The 25450-nt window shown below is 35.9% G+C and overlaps 3 protein-coding genes and 1 pseudogene across 3 annotated transcripts; 1 reads left to right on the forward strand and 3 right to left on the reverse strand.

Annotated features, from left to right (window-relative positions):
- Window positions 1–41: 41 nt before the first annotated feature.
- Window positions 42–2154, reverse strand: LOC119999110. Its single transcript, XM_038846631.1, has 3 exons — window positions 1520–2154; window positions 207–667; window positions 42–60 (listed from the first exon to the last, which is right to left on the reverse strand). The coding sequence occupies exons 1-3, from the start codon at window positions 1805–1807 to the stop codon at window positions 42–44; spliced, it is 768 nt and encodes a 255-aa protein (XP_038702559.1). The 5' UTR covers window positions 1808–2154.
- Window positions 2155–10558: 8404 nt separating this feature from the next.
- Window positions 10559–12655, reverse strand: LOC119998076 (probable serine/threonine-protein kinase DDB_G0278665). The gene has a single exon (XM_038845281.1). The coding sequence runs from the start codon at window positions 12148–12150 to the stop codon at window positions 10849–10851; it is 1302 nt and encodes a 433-aa protein (XP_038701209.1). The 5' UTR covers window positions 12151–12655; the 3' UTR covers window positions 10559–10848.
- A 5694-nt stretch (window positions 12656–18349) lies between these two features.
- On the forward strand, window positions 18350–19995 carry LOC119999111 (annotated as a pseudogene).
- A 3284-nt stretch (window positions 19996–23279) lies between these two features.
- On the reverse strand, window positions 23280–25004 carry LOC119998834 (ethylene-responsive transcription factor RAP2-4-like). The gene has a single exon (XM_038846282.1). It carries the CDS (start codon window positions 24556–24558, stop codon window positions 23542–23544), a length of 1017 nt encoding a protein of 338 aa, XP_038702210.1. The 5' UTR covers window positions 24559–25004; the 3' UTR covers window positions 23280–23541.
- Window positions 25005–25450: the final 446 nt, after the last annotated feature.

Consider the following 25450-nt stretch of genomic DNA (forward strand, 5'->3'; position numbering starts at 1 on the left):
TCATATCTAGAATGGTTGTGGTAATGTTATTATATAGATATTCAACCATTGCCTAAGCACCTTTTCAATTTGAATAAAAAAGAAAAACTGTTTAAGACAAATAACTTCCAAGTAGTTTTGTATTCATTGGTTGTGTCTCTTCAATGCAAAATACTACTTTAAACTTCCATGTGAAAAATATTTAATTATTTGAAAATATCCAACACCACATTGTGGCAAATGACCAAGCTGATCCGGGGAATGTTCCGATGACCATGACCCCCTGAGCCACAATTATTTGGAAAGAAGGTATATTTATGACTGATTTTGCTTCCTTCAGTAAGTCCTTCAATTCATCTGAAAATGGCTGCCGTGGAGTTTTCTCCATAGATCTACGATCAGAAAAGTGAGGGTCTTTAGCAAAGATATGGACCAAAAGACCAACTATAACACTAACTATTCCAACGAGATGGAAAGCAATTCTCCAACCAGGAATACCCATGAAGGATTGTGAGGCTATAAGGACAGAACAAAACCCACCAAGGATGGAACCAAGGTTTCCTGTTAGTTGTAGCCATCCGAATGCCATACCACGATTGCTCTCATCAGTTGAATCAGCAACAAGGGACTGAATGGCTGGTGTGACTAGGGCTAGTCCAATCCCATTCAAACCTCTTGAAACTGCCATCTGATTAGCCAAATGAATCGATAATGCAAATGATGAGTTCGACATTCCATATGTTTATTTGATTTTGCTTAATTTAGTAAAGAAAAGTTCAGATTGTAACAAATGAAACCATCTGGACAATTGAGATGATTCATTAAGAACCCTAGAAAACTAAGACTACTTGAACTTTAATAAATGAGGAAGTGCATTAATCTTATTCCCTTTCCACACGAAGGCTAATTCCATAGTTCCAAAACAAGTTTATGCCATGTTAGACTAATAATCTCACATCGCTGAAAGAAAAAGCTCAAGCTTCTCCAAATCAACAAAGGCATTTACTAAGCTCAAATTTCGTTAAGTGAAACGGCCCAGAGAAACAAAACCGTGCGAACCTGATATATCCACAGTGAACCGGTAAACCCAAAGCGGATTGTTGATTTGAGTGAGTTGAGATTTCTGATATGCCGGTCTCTATTACATTTCATTTAACCTACATTACTACTCATTTTAGACACCAGTGTTCACCTAATTACACTTGTGAATTTTTTACTTCTTTCTATCATTCTATACACTTTACTCTTTGATTGATCTTGAGTTCATATATAGACATGCCTTAAATCAGCTCAATAAACATTCAACCTGTCATCAATAACCCAGATAGCATTTAAACTAATTACAATCATCTTGAACCAGCTCCCCCCCACAAATCCCATAACATGTGAGGAATAGATCTGCCCTCAGCCAAATCAAAGATTTAAAATCACGACAAAACCGACAAGATCGACGGTGTCACCAACACTCAAGACATCTCAGACACATTGTTACAAACAATTAACATATTAAAACAAGAGAAATTTTAGAGCTAAAACATACCTGGAAGAAAGTAGAGGAGACGGCGACAAGAAAAGTTGCTGCAGCCCAGAGAATGGCACCAACGGCAATGACATTGGCGCGATTGTGATGAACAGAAAAGTATGCCGCAAGTGGGTAGCAAGCAGTTTGCACAACGGATCGATACAGAGTTAGTGAACCCAACCCAGTTGGGTCCGTGTGAAGAGCAGCACCAACCTCCTTGTAGACCCGGGGTAGCAATGACTCGTCTGCTCTCTCCATAATCCCCGCCAGATTCACCAACACAAGCGTCAACGTCTCTGACTTCATTGCCTGTTTCTGTGAAGAATCTGTGTCTCTCTCAGATGGAAGAACAGAGGACGCTCTGTCTTTATCTTTGCCTAGAAGAGAGAGGAGACCCACTTGACCTGGAATGCAGATAGCAGAGTGTGTTTTTCAGACCGTGAGGGCCTGTGATGTAGCGGTCTGATCTACTTGGATTCTCGGTACTTGGAGGTGGAACCCATAGAACGGTGTTGGAGATAGATTTGATGATTGTGAAATTCTGATTTGTCTTTATTTACTATTTTAAGTAAGTTATAACTTACAAACCTAAACGAGAAAGGGACAGAAAATACCATTTTTAGCCCAATGCCGATGGAGATGGCAACGTGGCTGGGCGGCGACGGATCATGGCAGCCTCACCACGTATGTTGGGACAACATTTACATCTCGTCCCTGCCCCGCTAAAACTCATGGGTTCCCACGAGTTTCCTCTCCAATCAAAGGCCTACACCAATCCGACCCTACTCGACATGGTTCAACATTACCATTAATATACCAATAATGAAATAAACATGTATACTCCAACAAATAAATATTTTTAATTTAATTAATCAACATCAACCTACTTAATCCAACAAATCAACTTCTATTATACAAAATAATAATAAACATCAATTTACATATTTCTTTTCAATCAATTTAACTTTGTTTCTTTGATTTTTAATAACAATTTCAAATTAATATATGCTTCTAAATATAAATATTTATCCATATTATAAAAAATCTTGAAAATTTAGGTATATACATACACACACATATATATATATATAAGAATATTAATAGTTGGGGCGGGTTGGGAGGCTGACCCATCCCCGTATGAGGACTGGGCTTCTTTGTCCCCATCCCATTATCGGACCAGGGAAAATCCGCATGGGTCAAGACTGATCTCGTCAGATACGAACTGTCATCCCTAAATATCGATGTTTTTTGCTACAAAAATACTGACATCTTCTCCGGTTTGTGATTTTTGTGGTCGAACTTGCGGCACGAGTCGATTAACTAAACAATGGCTACAATGATTTCTACAATTGGAGAGAAAATGCTTATTAAGAGTTTCAAAGTCATCGAACCATCAAATCTAGTCATCTCTTGAAAAACATAGGGTGCGTTTAACAATGTATTTGCATTTGTCAAATGCACCGCTATTGGCTTGAAAATACCGTGTGTGTTTCGGACAAGAAAATATTTAACTAAGCGGTACATTATAGTATCACTACACACTGCAGTGAGTTCGAAGCTAAAATCTGTCATTTTTTGTCAGCGCAAACGATGTATTTTCACGAGCGGAACCAATTCAAACATCCAACTTCTGCACCGAGTACAGTTTCTTAAAAATGAGAGCCCCGTATATGATGATCCCTTAAAAATGAATGGATCCGGATCCGGTCTTAAGTCAATTTTATGAAAGGCCCATTAGGCCTGCACTTAAAATAGACAGCCCAAAGCCCACATGGGCCCAGCGCTGGAGCGTAGAGTGTAGGCCAGCCATATGGTTCATTTGTTATCATCATGACATCATCATTCATCATGACACGTCATCTCATGTTTTGGTATAACTATAACTATGCTCTTCCTAGTAAATTGTTACGGTGAAACTATATTCCACATTCGGATTGACATAATATAACCAAGTAGTATATAAGTAAAATCTTAAGTTCCAACACCTCTTACCACACCATTGATGCGTTCTCAAGACAAAAAAATCATCGGGGACGGCCCTTAAAGAACAAATCCATGTAGATTTATGACCCAGAATGAACAATATCATTTCATATGTTTGGGCTTCGATTTCCATCATGGTACGTATCAGAATTGTGATACTATTCTCCCAAATAGAAAGCATGATTCAAGAAGCAACACTCAAATAAATATGTTGGAAAGTGAATCACCGAAAGTGTCGAGGTTCCATCTAATCAAAATCTGTTGACTCACCCAAAATTCCATATCTTCCTACATATGGCAATCATCCACTCTTTCCTCCTAATTTCTTATGCTTAATTTCCAGCTTTTGGAGCCGCCCGCAGAGCTGCAAACCGGCTCCACCATGCCAAACAGACAAAAATAGCCAACGGATCCGCTGGCGCAAGACGCAAAAGAAGCTCCCGTGCAACACGCCAAAAAGCTGCAGCTTTTATTTTTAAAATTTTTTTAATGTGTGGGTCCCATATTTTTTATATAAAGTATTATTATTTAATGATTTAAATATAATTATATTTTAATAAAAATTATAAATTAATTATATTTATGCATTTATAATTATTATAACAGTAAATTTAATATTGAAATAAAATAATTACAATTTAAAAATACAAATAAAATATACTTTTAAATTAATAATTATAATTCTAAATCAGTAATTATAATACAGATAAATATCTTAATTTTTATATAAAAATATTTAACAATGTATACTTAAATTAGTAACACATTTAATAATTAAAATATATTTTATTATTTAAATTTTATACTTAACATTAATTTTATTAGTAAATTTTATTTATTAAATTAAATGTAAGGTTAATAAAAATAATTAATTATTATAAAATCTTTATATTTAATAAAATAATTATTTTATTAGTTTTATTAATAAAAATAACTATGCTTAAAATAAATTTTAATAAAAATTATATTTATTAGATTAAATTTAATAATAAAAATCATAAAATCTAATATTATAATACTTTAATTCAACAGCATTTCCGCTAACATCAATTTTTAGTTCACCAAACACCTCACAGCATATTCCACAGCTTTAAGCTCAGTTTTTTTTTTCTACAGCATTTTCGTTAGCATTAAAAATCAATCTTTCCACTCTACCAAACAGAACCCTTATTTCCTTTGTTTTTGTCTTGCTGTTGGAGTAACTAACGGTTATATGATAGGAAACCCTTCTAGCATGAAAGTAATGAAATAGTTACTACGTTGTAAGGGAACTTTAAACGGAAACATTACATGTTCATAATTTAGGTGGCATTAGGAGAAGTGTGGGGGGTCATTTTGTATTAAATGGTCCCCCGCACTTCTCCTCATGCCACCTAGATTATGGACAATTATGGACACAAAAATTATGGACACATATCATTTTGGAACTTTAAATAAGGCAAATTGTGGGCAAGGGGAAGGAGAGTGAGACTAGAATTGTAGACTTATGGAATGTACCATCTTTGTGTTTTGATCGATTTTACGAATCTAATGATATTTCTCTGTTCATAAAAAAAAATTCAATATGAAAAGTCCATGACAATTATGAACCATCATATATAAACCAAAAATATTTTATGTGAATTTTATTTTTGTTTAAATGCATCATTGAATTCATAAAATCAATCAAAATATAAATATAATTTTTCAAAATAATAAAATAAAAACTTGAGCCCCATATATAATGGAGTTATAGCAGTTTCTACAGCATAGCTAGACAAGGGCGGAGAGCCGGAGAGAGAGGGGCTACACTAGGCTGTACATATGTATATAAATCTTTTTGTGTATATTCTTTATTGAGTGTGTATATCTATATGTTTGTTTATTTAGAGTATAATATTTGAAAAGTTTATTTTTATTTATTACCTAATAATAATGAACAATACGTAATAATAGTAACCTTGAAATTACTCATTCTATTTTTGTTAATATTAAACAATAATACATAATAATATTTATGTGTCCTAATTATATATTTACATATTATTTTGTCTTACTTGGTCTTTGATTAATTTTCATCAATTACAATATTTATTTATACTAACGTTTTATGTTATTTTATGTCATCAAATATCAAGATGTACGTACATCAATAATATTATTTTAAATATATATAACATTGTAAATAGCCCTAAAACAAATTTTCCGGAGACAATGCCCCCGCATCCCATCAACTTTTAATAACTCTCAATCTCAATTCCTGGCTCCGCCTTGGAGCTAGGGCAACCCATCTTTTGTTTTACCATCCCAATCAATGGGCCAAGTCATATGAGGAATCCTACATTATCTACATTGAACGGCAGAAGGGAGGAGGGAGAAAAAAGTAGTGGTGGGTTCCAACTCTCAAGCATTATCTACATACAAACGTGCGTAAATTTCTAAGAAAATAGGGTTGGGACCCAAGTAAATTGATGTGGGGATCCAGGGCTGACTCCATTTCCATAATCTCATTATTTTATGAGAAACGATGCAAAGTTGCAAACAATAATGAGAGAGTTAGCACATCGTCTGATTTAATTTGCAGAGCACCCAATCTTCCTCCCCATTTGTCTCTACTTTGCACTTGCAATGTCAACCCCACACTGTTGTGAGCTTTTTGGTGGCAACAAAATCCCACTTCCTTTGAGCTTCACACTTCACAAGAACACATTAGTGGATTTTTTTTATACAGAGAGTCAAATTAGTGGGTATGTACCCTCACTCACAAACAGTTGGGGTTTGTCATTACTTCTGTTTTTGGTGACGAGGTAATCCACCGAAAGTACAATACGTCAGACTTTATCATAATGGTAAATTCACGGGTCACATGTAATACTTACGAATCACGGATCGGTGAATTCCTAGGCCAAAGCCTAGCGTGGAAATAACGACAAATTACATCAAAATAGGTGTTAGAACCTGCAACCTCTCTTCCACATGCGCTTAGAGGTTCAAACAGTTAACTTAGTCGTATAAACCAATGATTTTTTGTTTGGGATTTGTCATTACCTTAATTACCAGTAATAAAAAGAATTGTACTAATTACCAAACTGACTCACAAACAGTTGGGGTTTATCATTACTTTTGTTTTTGGTGACAAGGTAACTCACCGAAAGCACAATCTATCGGACTCCACATTAATGGTAAACCCACGGGACACATAGAATACCCGCAAACTACATAGGCAAGTGAAGTTCTAGGCCGAAACCCAGTATGAAAATAATGTCAAATTACACAATAATGGGTATTAGAACATGCAATACCCACAAACTAGATAGCATTAATAATTGTCATTATTTATGAGGGTTTTTCACTGATAGGAGCAATTGAAAGTGTGACCCCTAGCTACTTTAAAATCTGTGGGTTAATAATATAATTTTATAAGGGTAGGAAACATTGAAGAGGGACATGTATGCATATGCCATCTGTTTGACAATATAGTGGCAGACAACTTGGGTTTTTATGAAAATTCACATCCCACCCATTATGTGAAAATCCAAGGAAGTGGCATTTGAATCATTAGGAGTTACCATCAAACTCCACTTCTAATTACTAATTTCTTTTGATTCCTCTCTAAGAAAGTGATGATTGGTTTCTTTTTGATTAGTTTTGGTGGGAAAATAATTAGGCCTTGTGGGGGAAGAGGTGATTGGTTCATATTCCAAAGAACTTTCACTGTACAGATTTTGCTGGGCCTAAAATGGTATCTAGATTTCTTAGTTGATTACCCACCTCACTAATTAAGTGCCACCCGTTTTTATTTTTAAATTTTATTATTAATACTTCTTGATAATATATTGTTTTTTAGGGTTTCATTATTTTTGTTTAAATAGAGCTGTGAGTCATTAGAAACCTTGAAACGAAATGTTGGTGTTTATATTTAAATGTATTTTCCTATTTTCATTGAAACAAAACGTTACGACAATTTTGAGGGATCACGTCGTTCAGATTTTAAGGGAAACATTCGTTCTAGTATTTTTTATTATAAAAATACGGAAAAGCCTCTCTAGCTCATACGATTGAGAAAGACAAAATTAGTGCAACAATTTTTGTGTTCTTGTGTGTAGAGATCACCTTACAAGGAGATCCTGAGTTATTTTATCTTCGGGGCGACAGTTGTTTTATACTGCTAACACAATTCAAAGGCAAAGCCACAATTAGGTATCGACGTAGTTTCTACCTTATATCCCTTTCGGTTGTGCGTTAGGGGTATACAAGTAATGGGGACTACTAGTATTAGGTAGGGATGGAATGGGATAGATTGGGATGGGTTTATCAAAAAGCCTACAATAACCTTTACACATGGACACTGGTTTGCACTAGTATTAACCCAAGAACCAATCAACTAACCTTTAGCTAGTCCACTTTCATTATGGTTTCTATCAAATATTTCTTCTTCACCAACTGAAACTAACAATAAGTAATTAACCAATTGACTCTACATTTTAATTTGGGTTGCAGCAGTTAAACTATCTTAGTCTTCACTTTACAATCACCATTGGTGTGAAAGTTATCTTTGTAGATAACTTAGACCTAGCCATGCTTACATTGCAACTAGATCTACATATATATATATATATGGTTTGAATTAATAGAAACCTGTTTCAAAAGTAACCAGAGAGATGCCTTTGCCATACCTACTGTATCAACCTTTGACAATAGATGTGTGTGTGTTTGTGTGTGTGTGTGTGGATGGAGTATTGGAGTGTACTGCTTAGTGATGGAGGAGCCATCATTGCAAAACAGCAAATTAAATTGGTATATATGCATGGGCCACCACCACAGCAATATTTTGAAGGGCCTGGCCTCTTATAAAATCTCCCAAAATCCCATGCTCATCATTTCTTTAAATTGATTTTTTGTTTAGAAAAGAAAGGCAGAGATTTGAAATGAAATGGTTAATGATTCAAAAAAAAAAAAAATCAAAGATGGGGTGTATATTTGAAGTGAAAAAGATCATGATCTATCAATCAAAGGGGATGTGGGAAAAGATGATAAACTTTTTAGATATATCAAAAACCCTTTCATGCAAAAGATTAATTAGATATATATATATGTATGTATATATAATGATATCTACTTTAATAATGATAACAATTTCAGAGGAGTGCCCTGCCCTGACTTTTTCTCTTACTTTCACAAAAATTTGAAATAATATTGGAATATTATGAACTTGTCCTATGTGACCATGTCAAATGTCAATGCACTTTTGGCGGGAAATGAGGCTCTTTTGTAACACATTTGCTTTACAAATTACTTTTAGGCTAAAAAAAAGAAATAACCCTTTCATTTATGTCTTTGTAAGCAAACTCTTTCATTTATGTTTGATATATAGTTAACTTAACTAGGGTTCTTATACCTAACTAGGAGAACCCATTCGAGGTATTAAAAATATGATAGGTAATCTAATAGAATGTTTGTTGGACTGTATACTTAAGAACAATGACATTTTCTCTGTATTTTAAAGAATCTATCAAGGGAAACTGAGAAAGATGTCATAAAAAACTAACCCGTTCGTTTATATATGTTTTTTCGAGCAAACCCTTTCATTTATGTATGATATATAGTTAACTTAACTAGGTGAACCCACTTGAGGTATTAAAAATATGATAAGCAATCTAATAGAATATTTGTTGGATATGAAAATTGTATATTTGAGAACAATGACATTTTCTCTGTATTTTAAGAAATCTATTAAGGGAAACTTATAAAGATGCCATAAAAAACTAACCCGTTCGTTTATATATGTTTTTGCCAGCAAACCTTTCATTTATGTTTGATATATAGTTAACTAGGGTTCTTATGCCTAACTATCATGGCAGGACAAGAATACCTTGTAAGAAAAGCAAGACGAGTTACATTATATACGTTACGAGTGGAATTGATAGAGATTATCAATTTCAATCCTTGTAACTATGAACATATTACATATTGTTTTTGTTGGATCAAGAACAATCTCCGCAGACAAATATTGTTCATGCATGTTCACGTATAAGGCTAAGCAACTTACACGTCGAAGCTCTAGTTGGATAGATCATAGAGAGAAAGAAAGATACTGACTTGAGATTACAAGATAACCCACGTGTTTGAAACCCTAGTCATTCCACCTAGTTTTCAAGCTAAAAGATATTGATGCTCACTTCTTTTTTAAACCGAGAACCACATCCTATAATGAAATCATACAAGTTTGTCTTTTGGACATCCGATATTAATTTGAACTCAAGTCATAGTCTAGTCCACATGCATGCACAGAAATTTGTCACCCGACGACAAAATAAATAAGGTCAAAACCCAATACATGATTAGAAAAGTATTACTTCAAGTGAGAATAGACCCCAACATCTCCCGAGTCACCACTCACTAGTACACTCACTAATACCTAAAAACGATTCCTGAATTATTGCTATCAAGGAAAGCCAAACCCTGTTTGTCTGTTGTACAAAATACTTCACAAAGATGAACTAGTGAGTAATTTTATTATTGTATAATTCAAAGGTTTAACATGTGTTTTAATGGGGTATCATTATAATGGTCTGGCATAAATAATGGGGCATCTCTGGACTTATAAAATCAATCTTAAAAGAATAAGACACCAGACACACATGCATGAAGAAGAGAAGAGCTAATTGAATTTTCTACTAAACCACGATTGCGGCTGCCAAAGATTCCCAAAATCTCTCCATCAATCACTCCCAATCATCCAAACAAGAATTTTTTTTATAATCAGAATAAATAATAATAATAATAAAACGTAATGTCAAATATGTATTAATTAAGATGATAATAAAACGAACCAGACAAAACAACAACACCATGTGATTCTTTGAAACAAAAATGACCACTAAAATCTTCAAACCTCAAACCTAGAGAAGATGAAGATCAAAGAACATAAGAGACGAGGATGGAAAGAACACTGTTTTTGATGGGATTTTCTTCTTTGTTTCATATTCTCTACACACAAATGTAAACTAAAGATCGAAAAGACATATATTATATTATATTATATATATATATATGGTATTCCGGTTATACAAATTTCTGAGTTGAAAGCACATAATCCAAGTGAATTTGTGAGCACTAGATGTCTCACATGATATACATAAAATCATGTACGTATAACTCAACAGCTAGAATAATTGAGATACCAACAACTGAGATAATTGAAATACCAACCATATCATCATGATCATAAATTAGAGATGAAAATGTGATTGGAAAAACAAAGCCATACATGATATTTGTGTACATATCATAAAGAGAATTAAAAAAAAAGTCATGGTTAATTAACATAGATTCTGTTTCATGCGTGCTGTAGAGGGGTTGAGTACTATCTATCAATATGATTACTAATCCGAAGAGCAAATCCATGATTCCACCATACCTTCATTAGTTCTTGTAGCCACGTTTTGATCATCAGCGCCTTTCTCACCATGAAAATCCGAGGCTGAAGAACCTGAACCACCCGAGTAGTTTAGTTTCCCATTAGAATTATTAGCTACTCTTTCTGGGTTATTGTAGTTTCCACCATTGATGGACCTTAACAGACCTTGATGTTGATGATGACGATCGCCCTCCCTTGATCCCATTCCATCCCGAGTACCCCAGTTTGCAGGGTCTCCATTACTAATCTCTCTCCTTGGCAAAGCTGTAGTACTCAAACCAAACTCCTCCAAAACACCCATCTTGAGATGTGAATCATCATTTGACTGGTTAATTTGCAAGGATTCCTGTTGTTTGGTCCCAAGAATAGCTGAATTCGATAGTGGGTTATACTTGGGAGGGGCTTGATTGAGGAAAGATTGGAAATTGTAAACTGGGTTTTGCAATTGCATGTTGATGTTACTGGAATTGATGTTGTTGATGTTAGTTAATTCAGTAGCAGAAGCAATGGCAGAAGAAGAAGAGGAGGAGGAGGGAGAGAGAAATGAAGGGAGTACTGGTTGCAGTTTTTGTGCAAAAGGTCTCAAAAGATAAGGAGGAAGAGGTGAAGAAGAAGATGAAGAAGCACCAAACAAATCAAGTCTGGTTGTTCTGGGAAAAGGTGAAGACGTGAATGGTGGAGCAGGGATTCCAGTGAATTCCTGAACCATGGCTCTGAAATTAGTGGTGTCTGTTGTCAGTACAGTTGTCGGTGCACGTCTTGAAGCTCTGGATCTCTTCTTCGGGTTCCGGACCATATTTGTGCCGCCGCCAGTGTTGTTGTTAGCGGTGGAATGATCATTATTTGGGGCATTTTCCGGTCGATGTGGGATCGGCATATTGGACGGAAAGGCGACTCTGCTCTGTGATTGGTCCGTGAGAAACTGTTGGGTCGGTGACGATGACGAGGCCGTAAATCCTCCAAGATCGGGTTCGGATCTTAAGGCCCTGGACCAGACCATATCAAGATTGAGTAGCGAATTCGTGCTTGCGAATGACGGTGGCGGTTGTGCCGATCTTGATAACGGGTCGAAAAAGTTGGATAGCGGGTCAAACATTGAAGAATAAGAGTGGGTTTGTCGTTGGAGGTGGTGATGTGGCGGCTGCTGCGGCTGCTGATTGTTGGAATTGAAGAAAGCAGAAATACAAGAGTCGGTGGCGCGTGAATCGTACTCGTCGTCTCCACCACTGGAGGACTGCATACTACCACCACTATTCCCGGAATCCATTAATTTTTCTCTTCAATCAAAAAGGGCAAAAGACATTGATATGGAAAGAGAGAGAAATGGGTTTTTTTGCAGAGAGATTTTGCTTACTTATGCAGTCAGACCCATTAAAGAGAGAGAGATTGAGATCTTTCTGGAAGAAGAAAGTACCTCCTAAGTGGTCTTTAAAGCTCTGTGATCTGCAAAGAAGACAGTGTTTGGCTTTGCTTTTATCTTTTTCCTTCCCCTTCTTTGTGGGTATAGTATAGTGTGTAAAGAAGGGAATAAACAGAGAGAGACAGAGCTGATGAAATTGATGGTTGCATAAGTGAAAGGTCCTTTTAACTCTCCCTCCCACTTTTGTTGTACTATAGCTTCTTCTTTTCTTTTCTTTTTCTTTTTGAGGGTGAATTTAGGGTTTACTCTTCATGGTAAAGAGAGAAAAAAAAGAGAACTTCTTTTGTTTGCAGTTTCTCTCAAAAGATCAGGGTGGGTGGGGTATGAGAGAGAGGAGATAGGTGGTGATGGTCAAAGTAAGTGGAGGTTGTGGTTTTGATTCACCAGTGTGAAAATGGGAAAAAAAAAGATATGAGGTTTAAGGTACTTGTTTTAAAATAATAATGTTCTCTAGTAAGTAGGTCCTTATTTCTTAAAAATTTATGGTTGTTTTATTTATGCCGTTGGATTTGATGAATAACTAAGATTAAAGTTGACTAAAAAATTAGGATCCTCACCATTCCGATCAAAATGGGTACCCGTAGGTCCAGCTCAAGCCCTCCTTCTTCAGTGATCGTTTTGGTAAGAAATTGTACAAAGTGGTAGCCATTGGTTTGATGAGTAGAATGGTTTGATGTGAGGCGCACCCGCGGCTTCAAGAAGCATTTCCAATGAATATCACATTTGTTCCTGGTGTAGGATGGTTGGGATGAGCAAATGTTAGTTCGAGGAAGAACTTTGATTGGTTGACGGTCTCGAACGGTGGCCGGACAACCGACTTACGTGCATGGTTAGATGACAGTGATTCGTTAGGGGGTATCGCGTGAGGAAGATGAAAACGTTTGGGGTTGTTTTATAATTTTTTAAAATATCAGAGTATTCTCCATCATTGATAAGATCCAACGGCTTAAATCAAAAGTTCGTAAGTTTTAAAAAGGAAGGACATACTTACCAGAGAACATCTCCAATAATAATAATAATTGAGGTATCAATTTAACTCACTCTTTTTATTGGGTGGGAATAATGAGGTGGGCAAGCAACCAAATTAGGGAAAGATGGTTTGTTGAATGGTATAAAAGAACATATAACAACCATCACCAATATTGCTTTTAAAAAAACAATAAAAATATTGAACCTGAAAATAAATTAATTATTTTAATTATTATTTTGTCCAAGTTTTGATGATATATATACAGTCCAAGTACTAGCCAATTAGCTATGCATATTATTGGTTTTTAATATTAATTAATTTAGTAAACTAATCATTTATTATTGCATGCATAGGCTCAGCCTTTGACCAGGTCAGAAAACTCTGATATAATATCAGTGAAAGAAAATTTTCATAATTAATCTTGAGTTATAATTGAGGTTCCTTAGAGAATCTTTCAGTCATTGTTGTGTATATGGAAAATCATGATCTTTCTTCTGTTTTTATTAAGAGTTATCTCATACACATAGGGTGGCAAAAATTGGATTCTGGATCGGTTTCAGATCAGACAACATCAAGAATTTAGGAAATATTTATATGTCCGGACCCTAATCTGGATTGAATATCATACTTACTTAATTGACTAAACCCATATTGATTTAAATCGGGACAAGTAAATCGGATAATAATCTAATTCAGCTTAGGATCCGGAGAAGTAAACCGTTGTGTTTGGACCCAGATTCCATTTTAAACCTGACAAAAATTTTGTGTTTGGACCCAGATTTCGCACATATAACTTATGTCCAAACTTGATTTATTCATGATCGGACAAATTTGATCATCCAAACCGGACAGAGTTTTGCCATCCCTATAAACACACACATATATATATATACACACAGAGGTACATATATGGTCAATGAGTAATGCGAAGAGATTAGAAATATATATTATCTTTTGGATGGATGGATTGATCAGTTGAACAACACCATAAGTTCGCTGCAACTATCAAAACTAAAAACTCTTTGCTTTTATTGGATTAAACCCTTTTTGATTGTTTATGATTACAGGCATTTCAATCGATCAACGTGTTTTAAGGTTATTGTATTCTTCTCTTCATCAAAACCCTAATTCCCAACAATAACCCAAAATGAACCCTACAAATAATAGGTAATATACTAATATTCATGTCATTGGTTACAATTTTTAACGGTAATGTACTTTGGACCGATTCCGTTACGAGGTTTAGTCTGTTTATCGATTTCAAAAAATTGTGTGAATTCTATGCTGAGAAATAGATTAAATGTTTTTGATTAAAACTACAACGATTTCTACTGTAGGCCGGGGCCCTTAACCCCTTATTAATCCTAGTCTTACCAAATGTATGTTATGAGCAATTATTACAATCAAAATCACTTACCTAATTTATGTCTTATTTGAGGTTTCTTGCAGGGTTGCACATGTAAAACCAGTCAGACTTAACTGTATGTGATGAATTTTCTCTACAAGGATTTATGTAGACTGATAAGACCTCCATCATTTTCAAAGATGCTGTGGATCAATCAAACATACAAGGATGTGCAATAGACCACCGTTGGATAGATGTGATTTTCTTTCATACCTTACTTTTCTTATTCATAATTAATAATTTTAGCTATTTAAAACAGTTATTATTTTTTGTTTATCTTTGTATTTTTTTTAAAGAAACCAACACATATTAGAAATTTAGTATATTGCATGCATAACACTTGCATTTACATGGGAAAGATATGTGATTTCTCGTAAAAAATATATATATATAAAGAAATTCTCCTATGAGATCCCAAATAAGGTTCAAAATATTTTTTAAAATTTGAAAAAATGTATTTATATTTTTGATTGGTCTTACGATCCCACTGATATATTTTTTTGTTCGAAACAAAAATCAAATGCAACCTGAAATGTATATGAAATATATTTTGTTTTATATGCAACAATCCATAATTATCATGCACTTTTCATGTTAAATATTATTTTTTTTTCTGAACAAAAAAATATCGTTGGGTTTTGTAAAACCGATCAAAATACAAATATATATTTTTAAATATCAAAAAATATTTTGAACCCTAAAAGTCAGGATCTCATTTTAGAACCTCACACAAGAATTCATACATATATGGTTTTGTATACATGTTTTTAGAAAGAAAATTGACAGATATGGGACTATGCATGTACAGAAGATAGGCATTAATTAAATTATATAGTTGCCCAAATATATTCCCCAATCAGAATTTCTTCAGGAGCACTCATAATTAAGAATCTTTTTTGTCTTTTTTTTGTCTTGGCCCTTTTTAGTTGGTTTCCTCTCCGGTTTTATTATATATATGTATGTATGTATGTATTCTTCACCACTCGTGAAGAATAATCCAAGCAAATATAAAGATGGACATATCAATTAAAGATCAATATTACAGCTGCATATTAACCCTAGAGAATGTTAAGTAGCTATATTGGCTACAGAGAAAAGGAAAAGAAGAATACAACAAATATACGTAAACAACACAAATCAATGTTAATAATGTCAACTTTGGAGATAATGGGTTCAAATTTATAAAGATACGTGTCAAACACTAAAAGTTACTTATCGATTTGATGTAATTCAATCAAGTGTTATATAAATAAAGATTCATTCTCTCACAAAACCAAATTCTTTTCTAAATTTAAATACCATAGGTGACGGACTAATTAAATAATAAAGTCGTGCGGACTTAGGCCGGCCATCTTAATCCTTAGGCCCGCCATCTTAATCAAGTGTTATCAAATCACTTAAAATCTAATTAGGTTTTTAATTTGCATTGCTGACTTGTAGGATTAGACACCACTGAGCTTTTTCTTTTTTTTTTCCCCTTTTCTTTTGACTTATAAAAACTTGAATTGCACCAAAAGTTAGTTGTAAATCCTATTTTAATTATTTAAAAAAAATCTTCAAAATGTTTGGCTGCTTTTTTTTTTTAGCTTGAATATATCTTTTTGATCAATGGATTTGATATGGGAAAAAGACACATTAATGCTTGGCTTGATACACAGGGAAAATGACAATTATAACCTTCTTCACCCAAAAAATATATAGATTTTACACCGTTACCCTTTAACGAGATTCGAATTCAACATCTTGTGAGCTAGTCTTGGGCGGGAATCGGGATAACCACCCACGATCCCCACATAACAGAGACACTTAATTGTCTAATCAAACTGACAAATTAAAAGCTAACACCTAACAACTTTTAAGGCAAAAACAAAAAATCCCTTAGGGAGCATACCCTAATTCATGCGACAAGGCTCCCCACCATATTATATTGTTGATTATAGTAGGTATAATTAAGCATATATACACACAATCTTATATATATATGTATGTATGTATGTTTTCTGTGGCATTTAAGAGGCTGTCTGGGCCTCTGGCTGCGTTTTGGGGGGACGGTGTGAAAGGGAGTACTGAATCTTTGGTCAACATTTGTTAAAGTCTCTGAAGAGGAGTTGGTCAGTCAGGTGGTCCATGACCATGACAGCGAGAGAGAAAGAGGTTTGTTTATAACTTTGACTGTTGAATGAGCACCAGATCCAAGACACTAACCAAACTGACTTTGTTGCCAAATTGTTTGATGAAATGTAGGCAGCACAGACAGCTACTACACATCTTAATCTTGTTTCACCAATACAAGACGATTTTAGTTAGGGGTGTAAACTGTCGGTACAATTTTTTTTTTCTCAATAATTTTTTAACATAAATTTAGTCGATTAATTAGTCGATCCTTATTTTAGTTGATTATCAGTTGGGTTCTAAGTACTTTTTTTAAAAATGACTGATTAATTGATCAGTCTGATGATCAATTTGATTTTTATAGTTTTTTCAACAACCCTAAGTTTGATAGAGCTATAAAAATCATATTGGACAAACTGATTCAAGTGGGTATAGAATGATCTACCGGTACGATTAGATTTAAGAATTGGGTCTAAGTCGCACCGGTCAAAAACTAGGTTGAACCGGTTTTACTCTTATCTTCTGCAATATATATAATTTTTCTTTATGCCGTTTCACCATATGAATCGGTCATATCATATACCAATCGCTTGATCGGTATGATTCTGATTCTGATATTTAAAAATTTATAACTGTATTCTAGTAAATCTCATTAGCCCACGCAAGGTATGGTTGTGGGAGATATTGCAGCTAAAGTGAGGGCATTTTTCTGATGAATTCATAGATAATTGTAGTGTGAAACAAAGTCTAATATCTCATGCAGAATATTCAGCCGGGTGTAATGATCATTGGCAAGTGCCTACTATGGGAACTTATAAATTGAATGTTGATGCTGCACTTTTTCAGAGGAAAAATGAGATTGGAATTGGAGCAATCATGAGGAATTGTCATGGAGAGCCTCTTATTTGTTTGTCTGAAAGGGTTAGCGTGGGTGTTGATCCTACTTTCGTCGAGCTACTAGCAGTCAATTATGCCCTGCAGTGTTTACAGGTGGAGGGGTATCGTGATTTTGCTATTGAATTGGACTCGATCATTGTTGTTCAAGCATTGGTTTCATATGATTATTCAGACTTCAAGATGGGTCACTTCATTAGGGAGGTGAAAATCTCTAATGTGTTGGTTGAATGTTTCTCATTGTCAACATGCTCTTCGCGTTGATAATTCTATTGCCTACTCCTTAGCTCATATGGCTAAGAATGGGGGTAGAAAGACAATTTGGCGGGGTGGATATCCATTGGAAATTACATCCCTACTCGAAAGGGATCGTTGTCAGGATTTGTAATCCTTCTTTCTTCTTTCTGTTGTTAATGGAATTTTTTTTTCCTCAAAAAAAAAATCTCATCAGCCCACAAAGCCTGACTATTGGGCCTCTTGGCTATTTAGAGGCCGACATTTGGTCCAGCCCAACTCACGGCTTACTTGACCTTCGTCATGTTGTACTATGAGAACACGTGTCAGCAATGCTGCCACCTGTCTCTTGCCAGCAAGGCAAAGAACGTACCGTCTTAAAGACCATAGAGCAAAGTCTGAAAGAAACAGAGTAGAGAGAGGCGGAGGAGATGTGGAAGAGCCGCTTATTACGGCAGGGTCACGGCAGACTGGCTCGTTTGCTTCGTCGGAGAACAACAGACCCAAAGAAGGAGAACTTTCCAGTTCTTGAAGACCATCCAATCGGACAAGAATTTGCACAGCTAAGTGTTGAGTCATCCGACTATGTTCACGTGAAAACCAGACAATTCAGAAAGGAATTCAAGAATTACAGATGGAACCCTGACAATCCCACAATCAAGCCTTACTTCGTGGGCCCATGGTACCTATTTATCATTTTCATTGTATGGGTGCGTTTTTTCGCTAATATTGTCCGTTATGGAGCACATCTCTACCGACGACTAGATGGTCATGTGAGTATTCACTCTCCCAAAGTGGAGGTTATGGTTTCTAACGTAGGGCCTGAGATAAAATCTTGAGGGAATGTTAAGAATGTCCATAGAAGTATCTTAGAGTTAGAGGTGTCAAAAGGCTCCCAACCCGTCTAGAATCGGGGCAACACGGCTAGTTGACCAAGGTCAACGTGCCCCGCTAGGCTTGGCCCAACACCTCTTCACAGGCTGAGGTATCCAGGTCTGGAACGGCCTGTTGATGTGTCCTGCCACCTGCTAGTCCCAATTTTAAGAAAGTTTTTTTTATTTATATTTAAGTAAAAGAATATTGGATGTCTCCGAAGATACAGGTCGGGTGTCAGTCTAGTTTGTTCCCATTCTTGTATTTCTATTCAATGGTCAAGGGTTCAATTCTTGTGGGTAGCATTTATGTGAATTATGTGAGTGTGTGTGAGTTGGAGGGATGCATGTGTGAGGTCGTGGACCGGCTCTACCCGCAAACCGTGAAGAAATGGGCCAGCTCAATCACGAAGGCTTCGTGCCAGGCTCGGGCTGGGTCAAGTCGACTCATTTTACACCTCTACAAGAGTGGACAATACTTTGGCAAAAACGCATCCACATATTTATTAAATATACGAATTAGAGTTCAAAAGCTCTGGATCTGAAAATTTGTGGGGTGTGTATAGGTTTTGGATGTGTTGCTGAAGATAAAAGCAGAGCAGGATTCAACCTCGGCATATAGGTGGTCATGCAGGGAAGGTATTTGTGGGTCATGTTCTATGAACATTGATGGGCTCAACACTGTAGCATGTCTCAAGCCCGTTGATCCAAACACTACCAAGTCCACTCTCATTACTCCTCTGCCTCATATGTTACTGGTGGAACCTTGAGAAGTTCATTGGACCTGCTACTCTGCTTCAGGCTTACAGATGGATATGTGCCAGGTCATCCAATTTCCTTGTTGCTAATTTATTACATAAATTGGGGCTCCAACGTACAGATATTTCTCAACTAACGATACGATAAGTTGGTCAAATCCCGGTGCTGGGCCACAAAGAGCAATATCCAATGGGAATCAAACCTAAAATCTTTCAAGTTCATACGGTTTGGCTATAAAGAGATTCATTACTATACTATCACCGAAGTAGTTTTTGTTAATTTATTCGATAGTCGTCTATTTTAATGACAACGTAGATTTGTGTCTGTTTGGTGCGGCCTGAGACGAATTCGGGGAGGCTCGATTGGCAGCATTGACAGAGGATGAAAGGAGGTTATATAAATGCAGGACTACCAAGAATTGCACAGCTACATGTCCCAAGCCTTGACCCTGCTCTGATGCTATTCTCAAAAATGAAGGCTAAGCATATACCGCGGTTCTCTACCTCTGTAGAAACCAGAAAGTAGTTTGTGTCAAACAAGTATGCCAAACCTGATAGGGCAAAATCAGTTTCTTTGTGTTGCTTCTTTATGTCCCTACTAGTGAATTTTATTTTTTAAAACGAGGAGGGGATTCGAACCCTCATCATTAGGGTGATGTTGTAAAAATAGGTTCCTCACAGACAATCACGTATTATACAACAATACAGAGAAGCAATCGAAAAAGAAAGAGAGAAAAAGAACACAAGATTTGCGAGTTTCGGTAACGTGCCTACGTCTTTGGGGTTTGTGGCTGTTTTCCATATAGGAAATTTCTTAATACATTCGGTTAGGGGTTTCAACCGTTTTATACAAACTAATGTACCAAAAAAAAAATACAATTTTACCCTCCATACAAAAATAACCAATCCACATCACTAATGCCGTACCATATCTTGACTGGTACGCTCCGTTTCCTCAGAGTTTTTAGGTACTAGATAATACTTATAATATAAGTAATTATTTAACAGGTGATAAACACTATTTTTACCACTCCAACTAATGGTCCGCGTGTATGTCCCTATTGGTGATAATGCCAGTGTGTTGCACATATTTGATATATTATACACTTAATTATAGTTTTATATTTCAAATTATTAACACGATTTACAAAAATAATAGTCTGTTTTTTAAGGTATTATTTGAGTAAAATTATCAGGTTTCAATGTAATTTTTTTGTTTGAATTGCATTAGTTTAATTTTCGATATGTAATTGATGATTTATATTCGATATTTTTCGGAGCTTAAATCAAAAGGTTAGCAAAGTTAAACATTTTAATAAGTTATTTAGCAAGTTAGATGATAAGTCGATATAATATTGTATATATTTAGATGTTTCCCTATCACTTTGATCTATTTTGTGTTTTTGTAGGTGAATGAGCAAATAAATTCAACATGGGCTTAAAATAAGACAATTGATGTGTCGATCTTTGAACCCCCAGAACTTTCTCTACAGATCTCCAAATCCAGTGAGTTCAGTGGGATTAGAAAGTAGACTTCTCAAGTTTCGTATGAACGTCAAGTTTACCTAAATCGGGTTACAGATTATGAAATTATAAGAGTTTCAAAGTTGAGACAGAAAGCTGGAACTGTGCAGAGAAATCAGCCTACTAGCTCTTTGTTTTGGTCCATTTGAGGCTCGCTAAGGCCCAGTTAGCCCAGCCCATTATAAAGGGCAGAATTGCCATTTGCTAAAAGTAGAGTCTTGACTAACAAATTGAGGGTAATAGAAGTGATAAAAGGAAGAGACGTGACAGAAGTTGGAGAGCCGATTATTGGTAAATAAAAGTAAAGATTTGTCTAAGGCCTATGAAATAAGCCCACAAACAAAGAGGAATTTAGGGCTTTAGTAAAAGAAATAAAAGGACACGAAAGAGGAGTTATCTTATAGTGTGTTTGGATTGAGTGATTTGGAGATATTTACATATCTATTAATGAAGATTGAAATCAGATGTATCCACTTCGAATCGGTGTATACAAAGTCATGTGGACTAGATGTATTCACAGTGAATCGGTATGTTGCAAAACAGGTTCCTCACCAACAATTACAGATTATATAACAATATAGAGAAGCAATCGAAAAGAGAAAGAGAGAATAAGAACACAAAATTTATAAGGTTCGACAATGTGCCTACATCCTCAGGGTTTGCAACTATTTTTGATATAGGAAATTCCTTAGTACATTCAACTAGGGTTTTCAACCCTTATATCTATCTAGTTACCCGAAAATACAATTATACCCCCATACAAAAATAACCAACTCACAACAGTAACATAGTATCAGGAGCCCCCGCACTCTGGATCATACTGACAATAACGAATAACTAGTGACCATCATGTTCGACTCTACGCTTCCCTCTCGCACAACCTTCCTTTTTCTCAGAGCTGTTAGGTACTAGTTGATACTTCTAATATGAGTCATTATTTAACACGACAAACTCAAAACAAACAATATTATTGATTACTTGGATTCAGTGGGCTAGAATTTCTAATTATAACTAAACATTGATCATCACTTCCTGCACTATATATGGTCTCTTTTGTTTTCTTATTGATAACAATTGTGTGGTTGATTTTCAACCGTAAGAGGCTCTTTAAACTAACGACTCTTTACTTTTTGTTCATGGTAGCAGAGAATATTATTGATTCTTAGCTTACGTTGGAGTTGTTTGTACCCTACAATGCCACATCAATATAACCTGTAAAGTGCAATATCTTACTTGATTTCATGACCTTTTTCTCCTAAAGGAATCTATGGTAGCTTTAGGGATGCAAATTTCACTCACATTCACACAACTTGTTCAAGTTGTGTGTACAAAAAAGAAAGGCACAACGGGTTTGCAGGGATTCGTTATTGAAAATGTCAAGAATCCCAGCGCTTTTTATACCGGATAAGTTATCCTAAATACTGATATGCACGCATTTAGGATGGCATATTGACATCACTTTTTATTCAAACGTCTTATTGGTATGCTTTGGAATGTAATACATTGTAATGAACAAGTTGTGTGTACATATTCCATAGATAAATAATATGCAAGTATAAAAGAAGGGCAGCAGGGTTTGCAAGGATTCGGTTATTGAAAATGTTAAGGATCCCAGTATTTTGCTGAGATGGACGCACAATCTAGGTGAAATCGTAAGCCCCATGTACCCTACATGATTTATATGAAATCGTATGCGTCAATTTCAAAGGATAATTGAGCCAAAAAAAACACTGAAATCAGCAAAATAATGCCGGTTTGTTATTGGCCCAAATGTCTCTTTTCTTGTTATTGTTTTGTTGTGTGAACTTTGTCTTGGCATGTTTAGAAGAAAAAACGAGAATATTTTAGCAGAGGTAGTGGTGGCCATTAGATTTCTTTTCTGAAGCTTGCTTCTGACAAGATAAGATTGCCAAGGCTGCAGATAAGAAAATCACAGAACCTCATAAAGTGATGGGAGATACCAAATGCTTCCATTAATTTATGATTTTGGTTGTGGACTCAATAATCTTTTAGAAGTCAAGCTTCAATGCATTGACCAGAGATTTGTATGCAGTATTACCATGAAATTCTTCTAAAATCTTGGATTAAATTGTTGATACTATCAATGGCGGCTGGAGATATGTTGATTCATCCTGTTTCCGCTGCGTTTTGCTTACATTTTAGTTTTATCTTTTATGCTCACTAAAAATGAAGGAAGAATCAGACAACAATGGAAGACAGTCACCATGTAAATCTAATATCAACACATGCTTACATAACTTACAGAAAGTACAATAATATATTGCATGGACAATGTTTCTCCCATGGCCGAGCAAGGACAAAAATTACCAGCAGACCATGTGGGAGAAATATTACATATTCACATAACCTTATAAACAAACACTACTAGCACCTCTGCAACTGTCAAAAATTCCATTGCAGAAGCCCCTAATGACACCAAACTACCTAACCAAAAGAAAAAACCACAACTTATATAGATGCCCAATCGATCTCTACTGAAGGAAATTTCTCCAACCCGAAATTCTCAGTCTCATCCCATTGTGATTCAGAGAAATCCAAGAACGTGATATCGGATTCAGGCGAAGAAGAACCCGCCAACGACTCATCAGGAGAAGTGGCAGATGAAGATGAGTTCTCCACTCCTGAATTCTCATATTCCCTTTTCAACTCTCCCTTCAATGGATAATCAAATCCCAACTCTGTCTTTGAATTAGTGACAGAACAAGACTCCTCTGTTTTCCCCTGCTTTTGATTCTCCAAGCTTTGGCAAATCGCTTGGAGTTTTGCATCAACAGAGGAATGGAGAGGCTTGTAGTCACCAAATTCACCAGAAACATGAGCTCCACGGTGCTTCAGATGAGGGAAATTGAGCCTGGCGAAGTCCCCTCTGAGCTTATAAGCGGCCTTATCATAGGCCAAAGCCGCCTCCTCAGCTGTATCGAAGGTGCCGAGCCAGAGGCGGGAACGATTCTTAGGGAGTCTGATCTCAGCAACCCATTTGCCCCAATGCCTCTGCCTCACTCCACGGTAGAGCTTGGTAGGCTTTTGTGAAGTGCCAGCATGTTTCATTGGAACAGGCTTTGGGGTAAGGTAGCTGAGGTTCTGTTTCTGCCTTTGATTGGAAAGTAGAGATGTATTGGCCAAGACTGATAGTTGCTGCTGTTGTTGTTGGAGGTGGAATTGAGCTTGGATTTGAAGGATTTGTAAAGGGTTCAGATGGTTGAGCCCAATTGAGCCTCCTGTTTGCTCAAGACCCTGAGTTTGGTCATGGATCAAGTACCTTTGTGAGCAAAATTCAGGTACCCAATTGGACTGATAAGCGGAGAATGAAGGATAAGAGCAAGAAGGGTCAGAAGATGGGGAATTTAAGGGTGAAGGTGAAGCACTTTTCATAAAAGGCTCAAGTGCTTTCATGAGTTCTTCACTGAACGGATCTGCAAAAACAGGAGTAGTACTGCTACTAAAAACATCAATAGCTGCTGCCATATTCTTTGTTAAGAAATTAAAACAAGAAATCCAGCACAAAATCAAGAAAAACCCAGATAAAAAGATGAGGTTTTTTTCAAGATTTGAAAAGACAAAGACCAAACTCTGAGGGACCAAAAACAAACCCTCTTAGTTGAATATAGAAAAAGCTACAAGCTTTGCCTGTAAAATGAAAAATCAAAAACACCCGGATCTCTATTCTGGATCAACTGGCTTTCAAAGACACTCACCCTGGTGGGTTTTCTTTTTCTTCACAGAAATCACTCTTTTGATTCAAAATCAAACCCCAAAGTTGCAAAGTTGAAAGACAGACGACGACAGAAAGGGATTCAGAGAAGAGGGGTAGTACAGAGAAAGGGAAAAAGAAGAAGATGATGAAAGACAGTAACCTAATCGCTCTATGTTGATTTGTGGCCTCAGTCTGGTGTTTACACTCTTGCCAATCAAGCTTGTATCTTGTGTGTTTATATAAGCCTGGAACTGGAACTCACCGTTTTCACAAATCTCAATTGCAAGATACCTTTGTGCGATGAAGAAAAACTAATGAGAGAATGCCACGTGTAACACTGAATTCGGTGACCGGCAGGTGGCTGTCACAAGCTCTGTCCATACACGTGTCATGTTATGATTTGATGAAGTTAGGTTGACTGCTTCGTGTTATTTTCTTTTGGAATTTAATGCGGTTTTGTCCTTTCTATAGGGGTGGACAATCTAGGGTAAGGGCAATTGTATGACCACTTGCAATTGATACTCTTTTTTCTGAACCAATAAAAATGTATGAAATTTTGTATTTTGTTGATATGGTTATATTGAAATATGTGTTTTGTTGATGTGATTATATTAGGAGACGTGTTTTGTTGATGTGGTTGTATTGAGATTTTATGTTTTGGTG

The sequence above is a fragment of the Tripterygium wilfordii genome, chromosome 5 (assembly GCF_013401445.1).
Source record: "Tripterygium wilfordii isolate XIE 37 chromosome 5, ASM1340144v1, whole genome shotgun sequence".
In the NCBI taxonomy this organism is placed as follows: Eukaryota; Viridiplantae; Streptophyta; class Magnoliopsida; order Celastrales; family Celastraceae; genus Tripterygium; species Tripterygium wilfordii.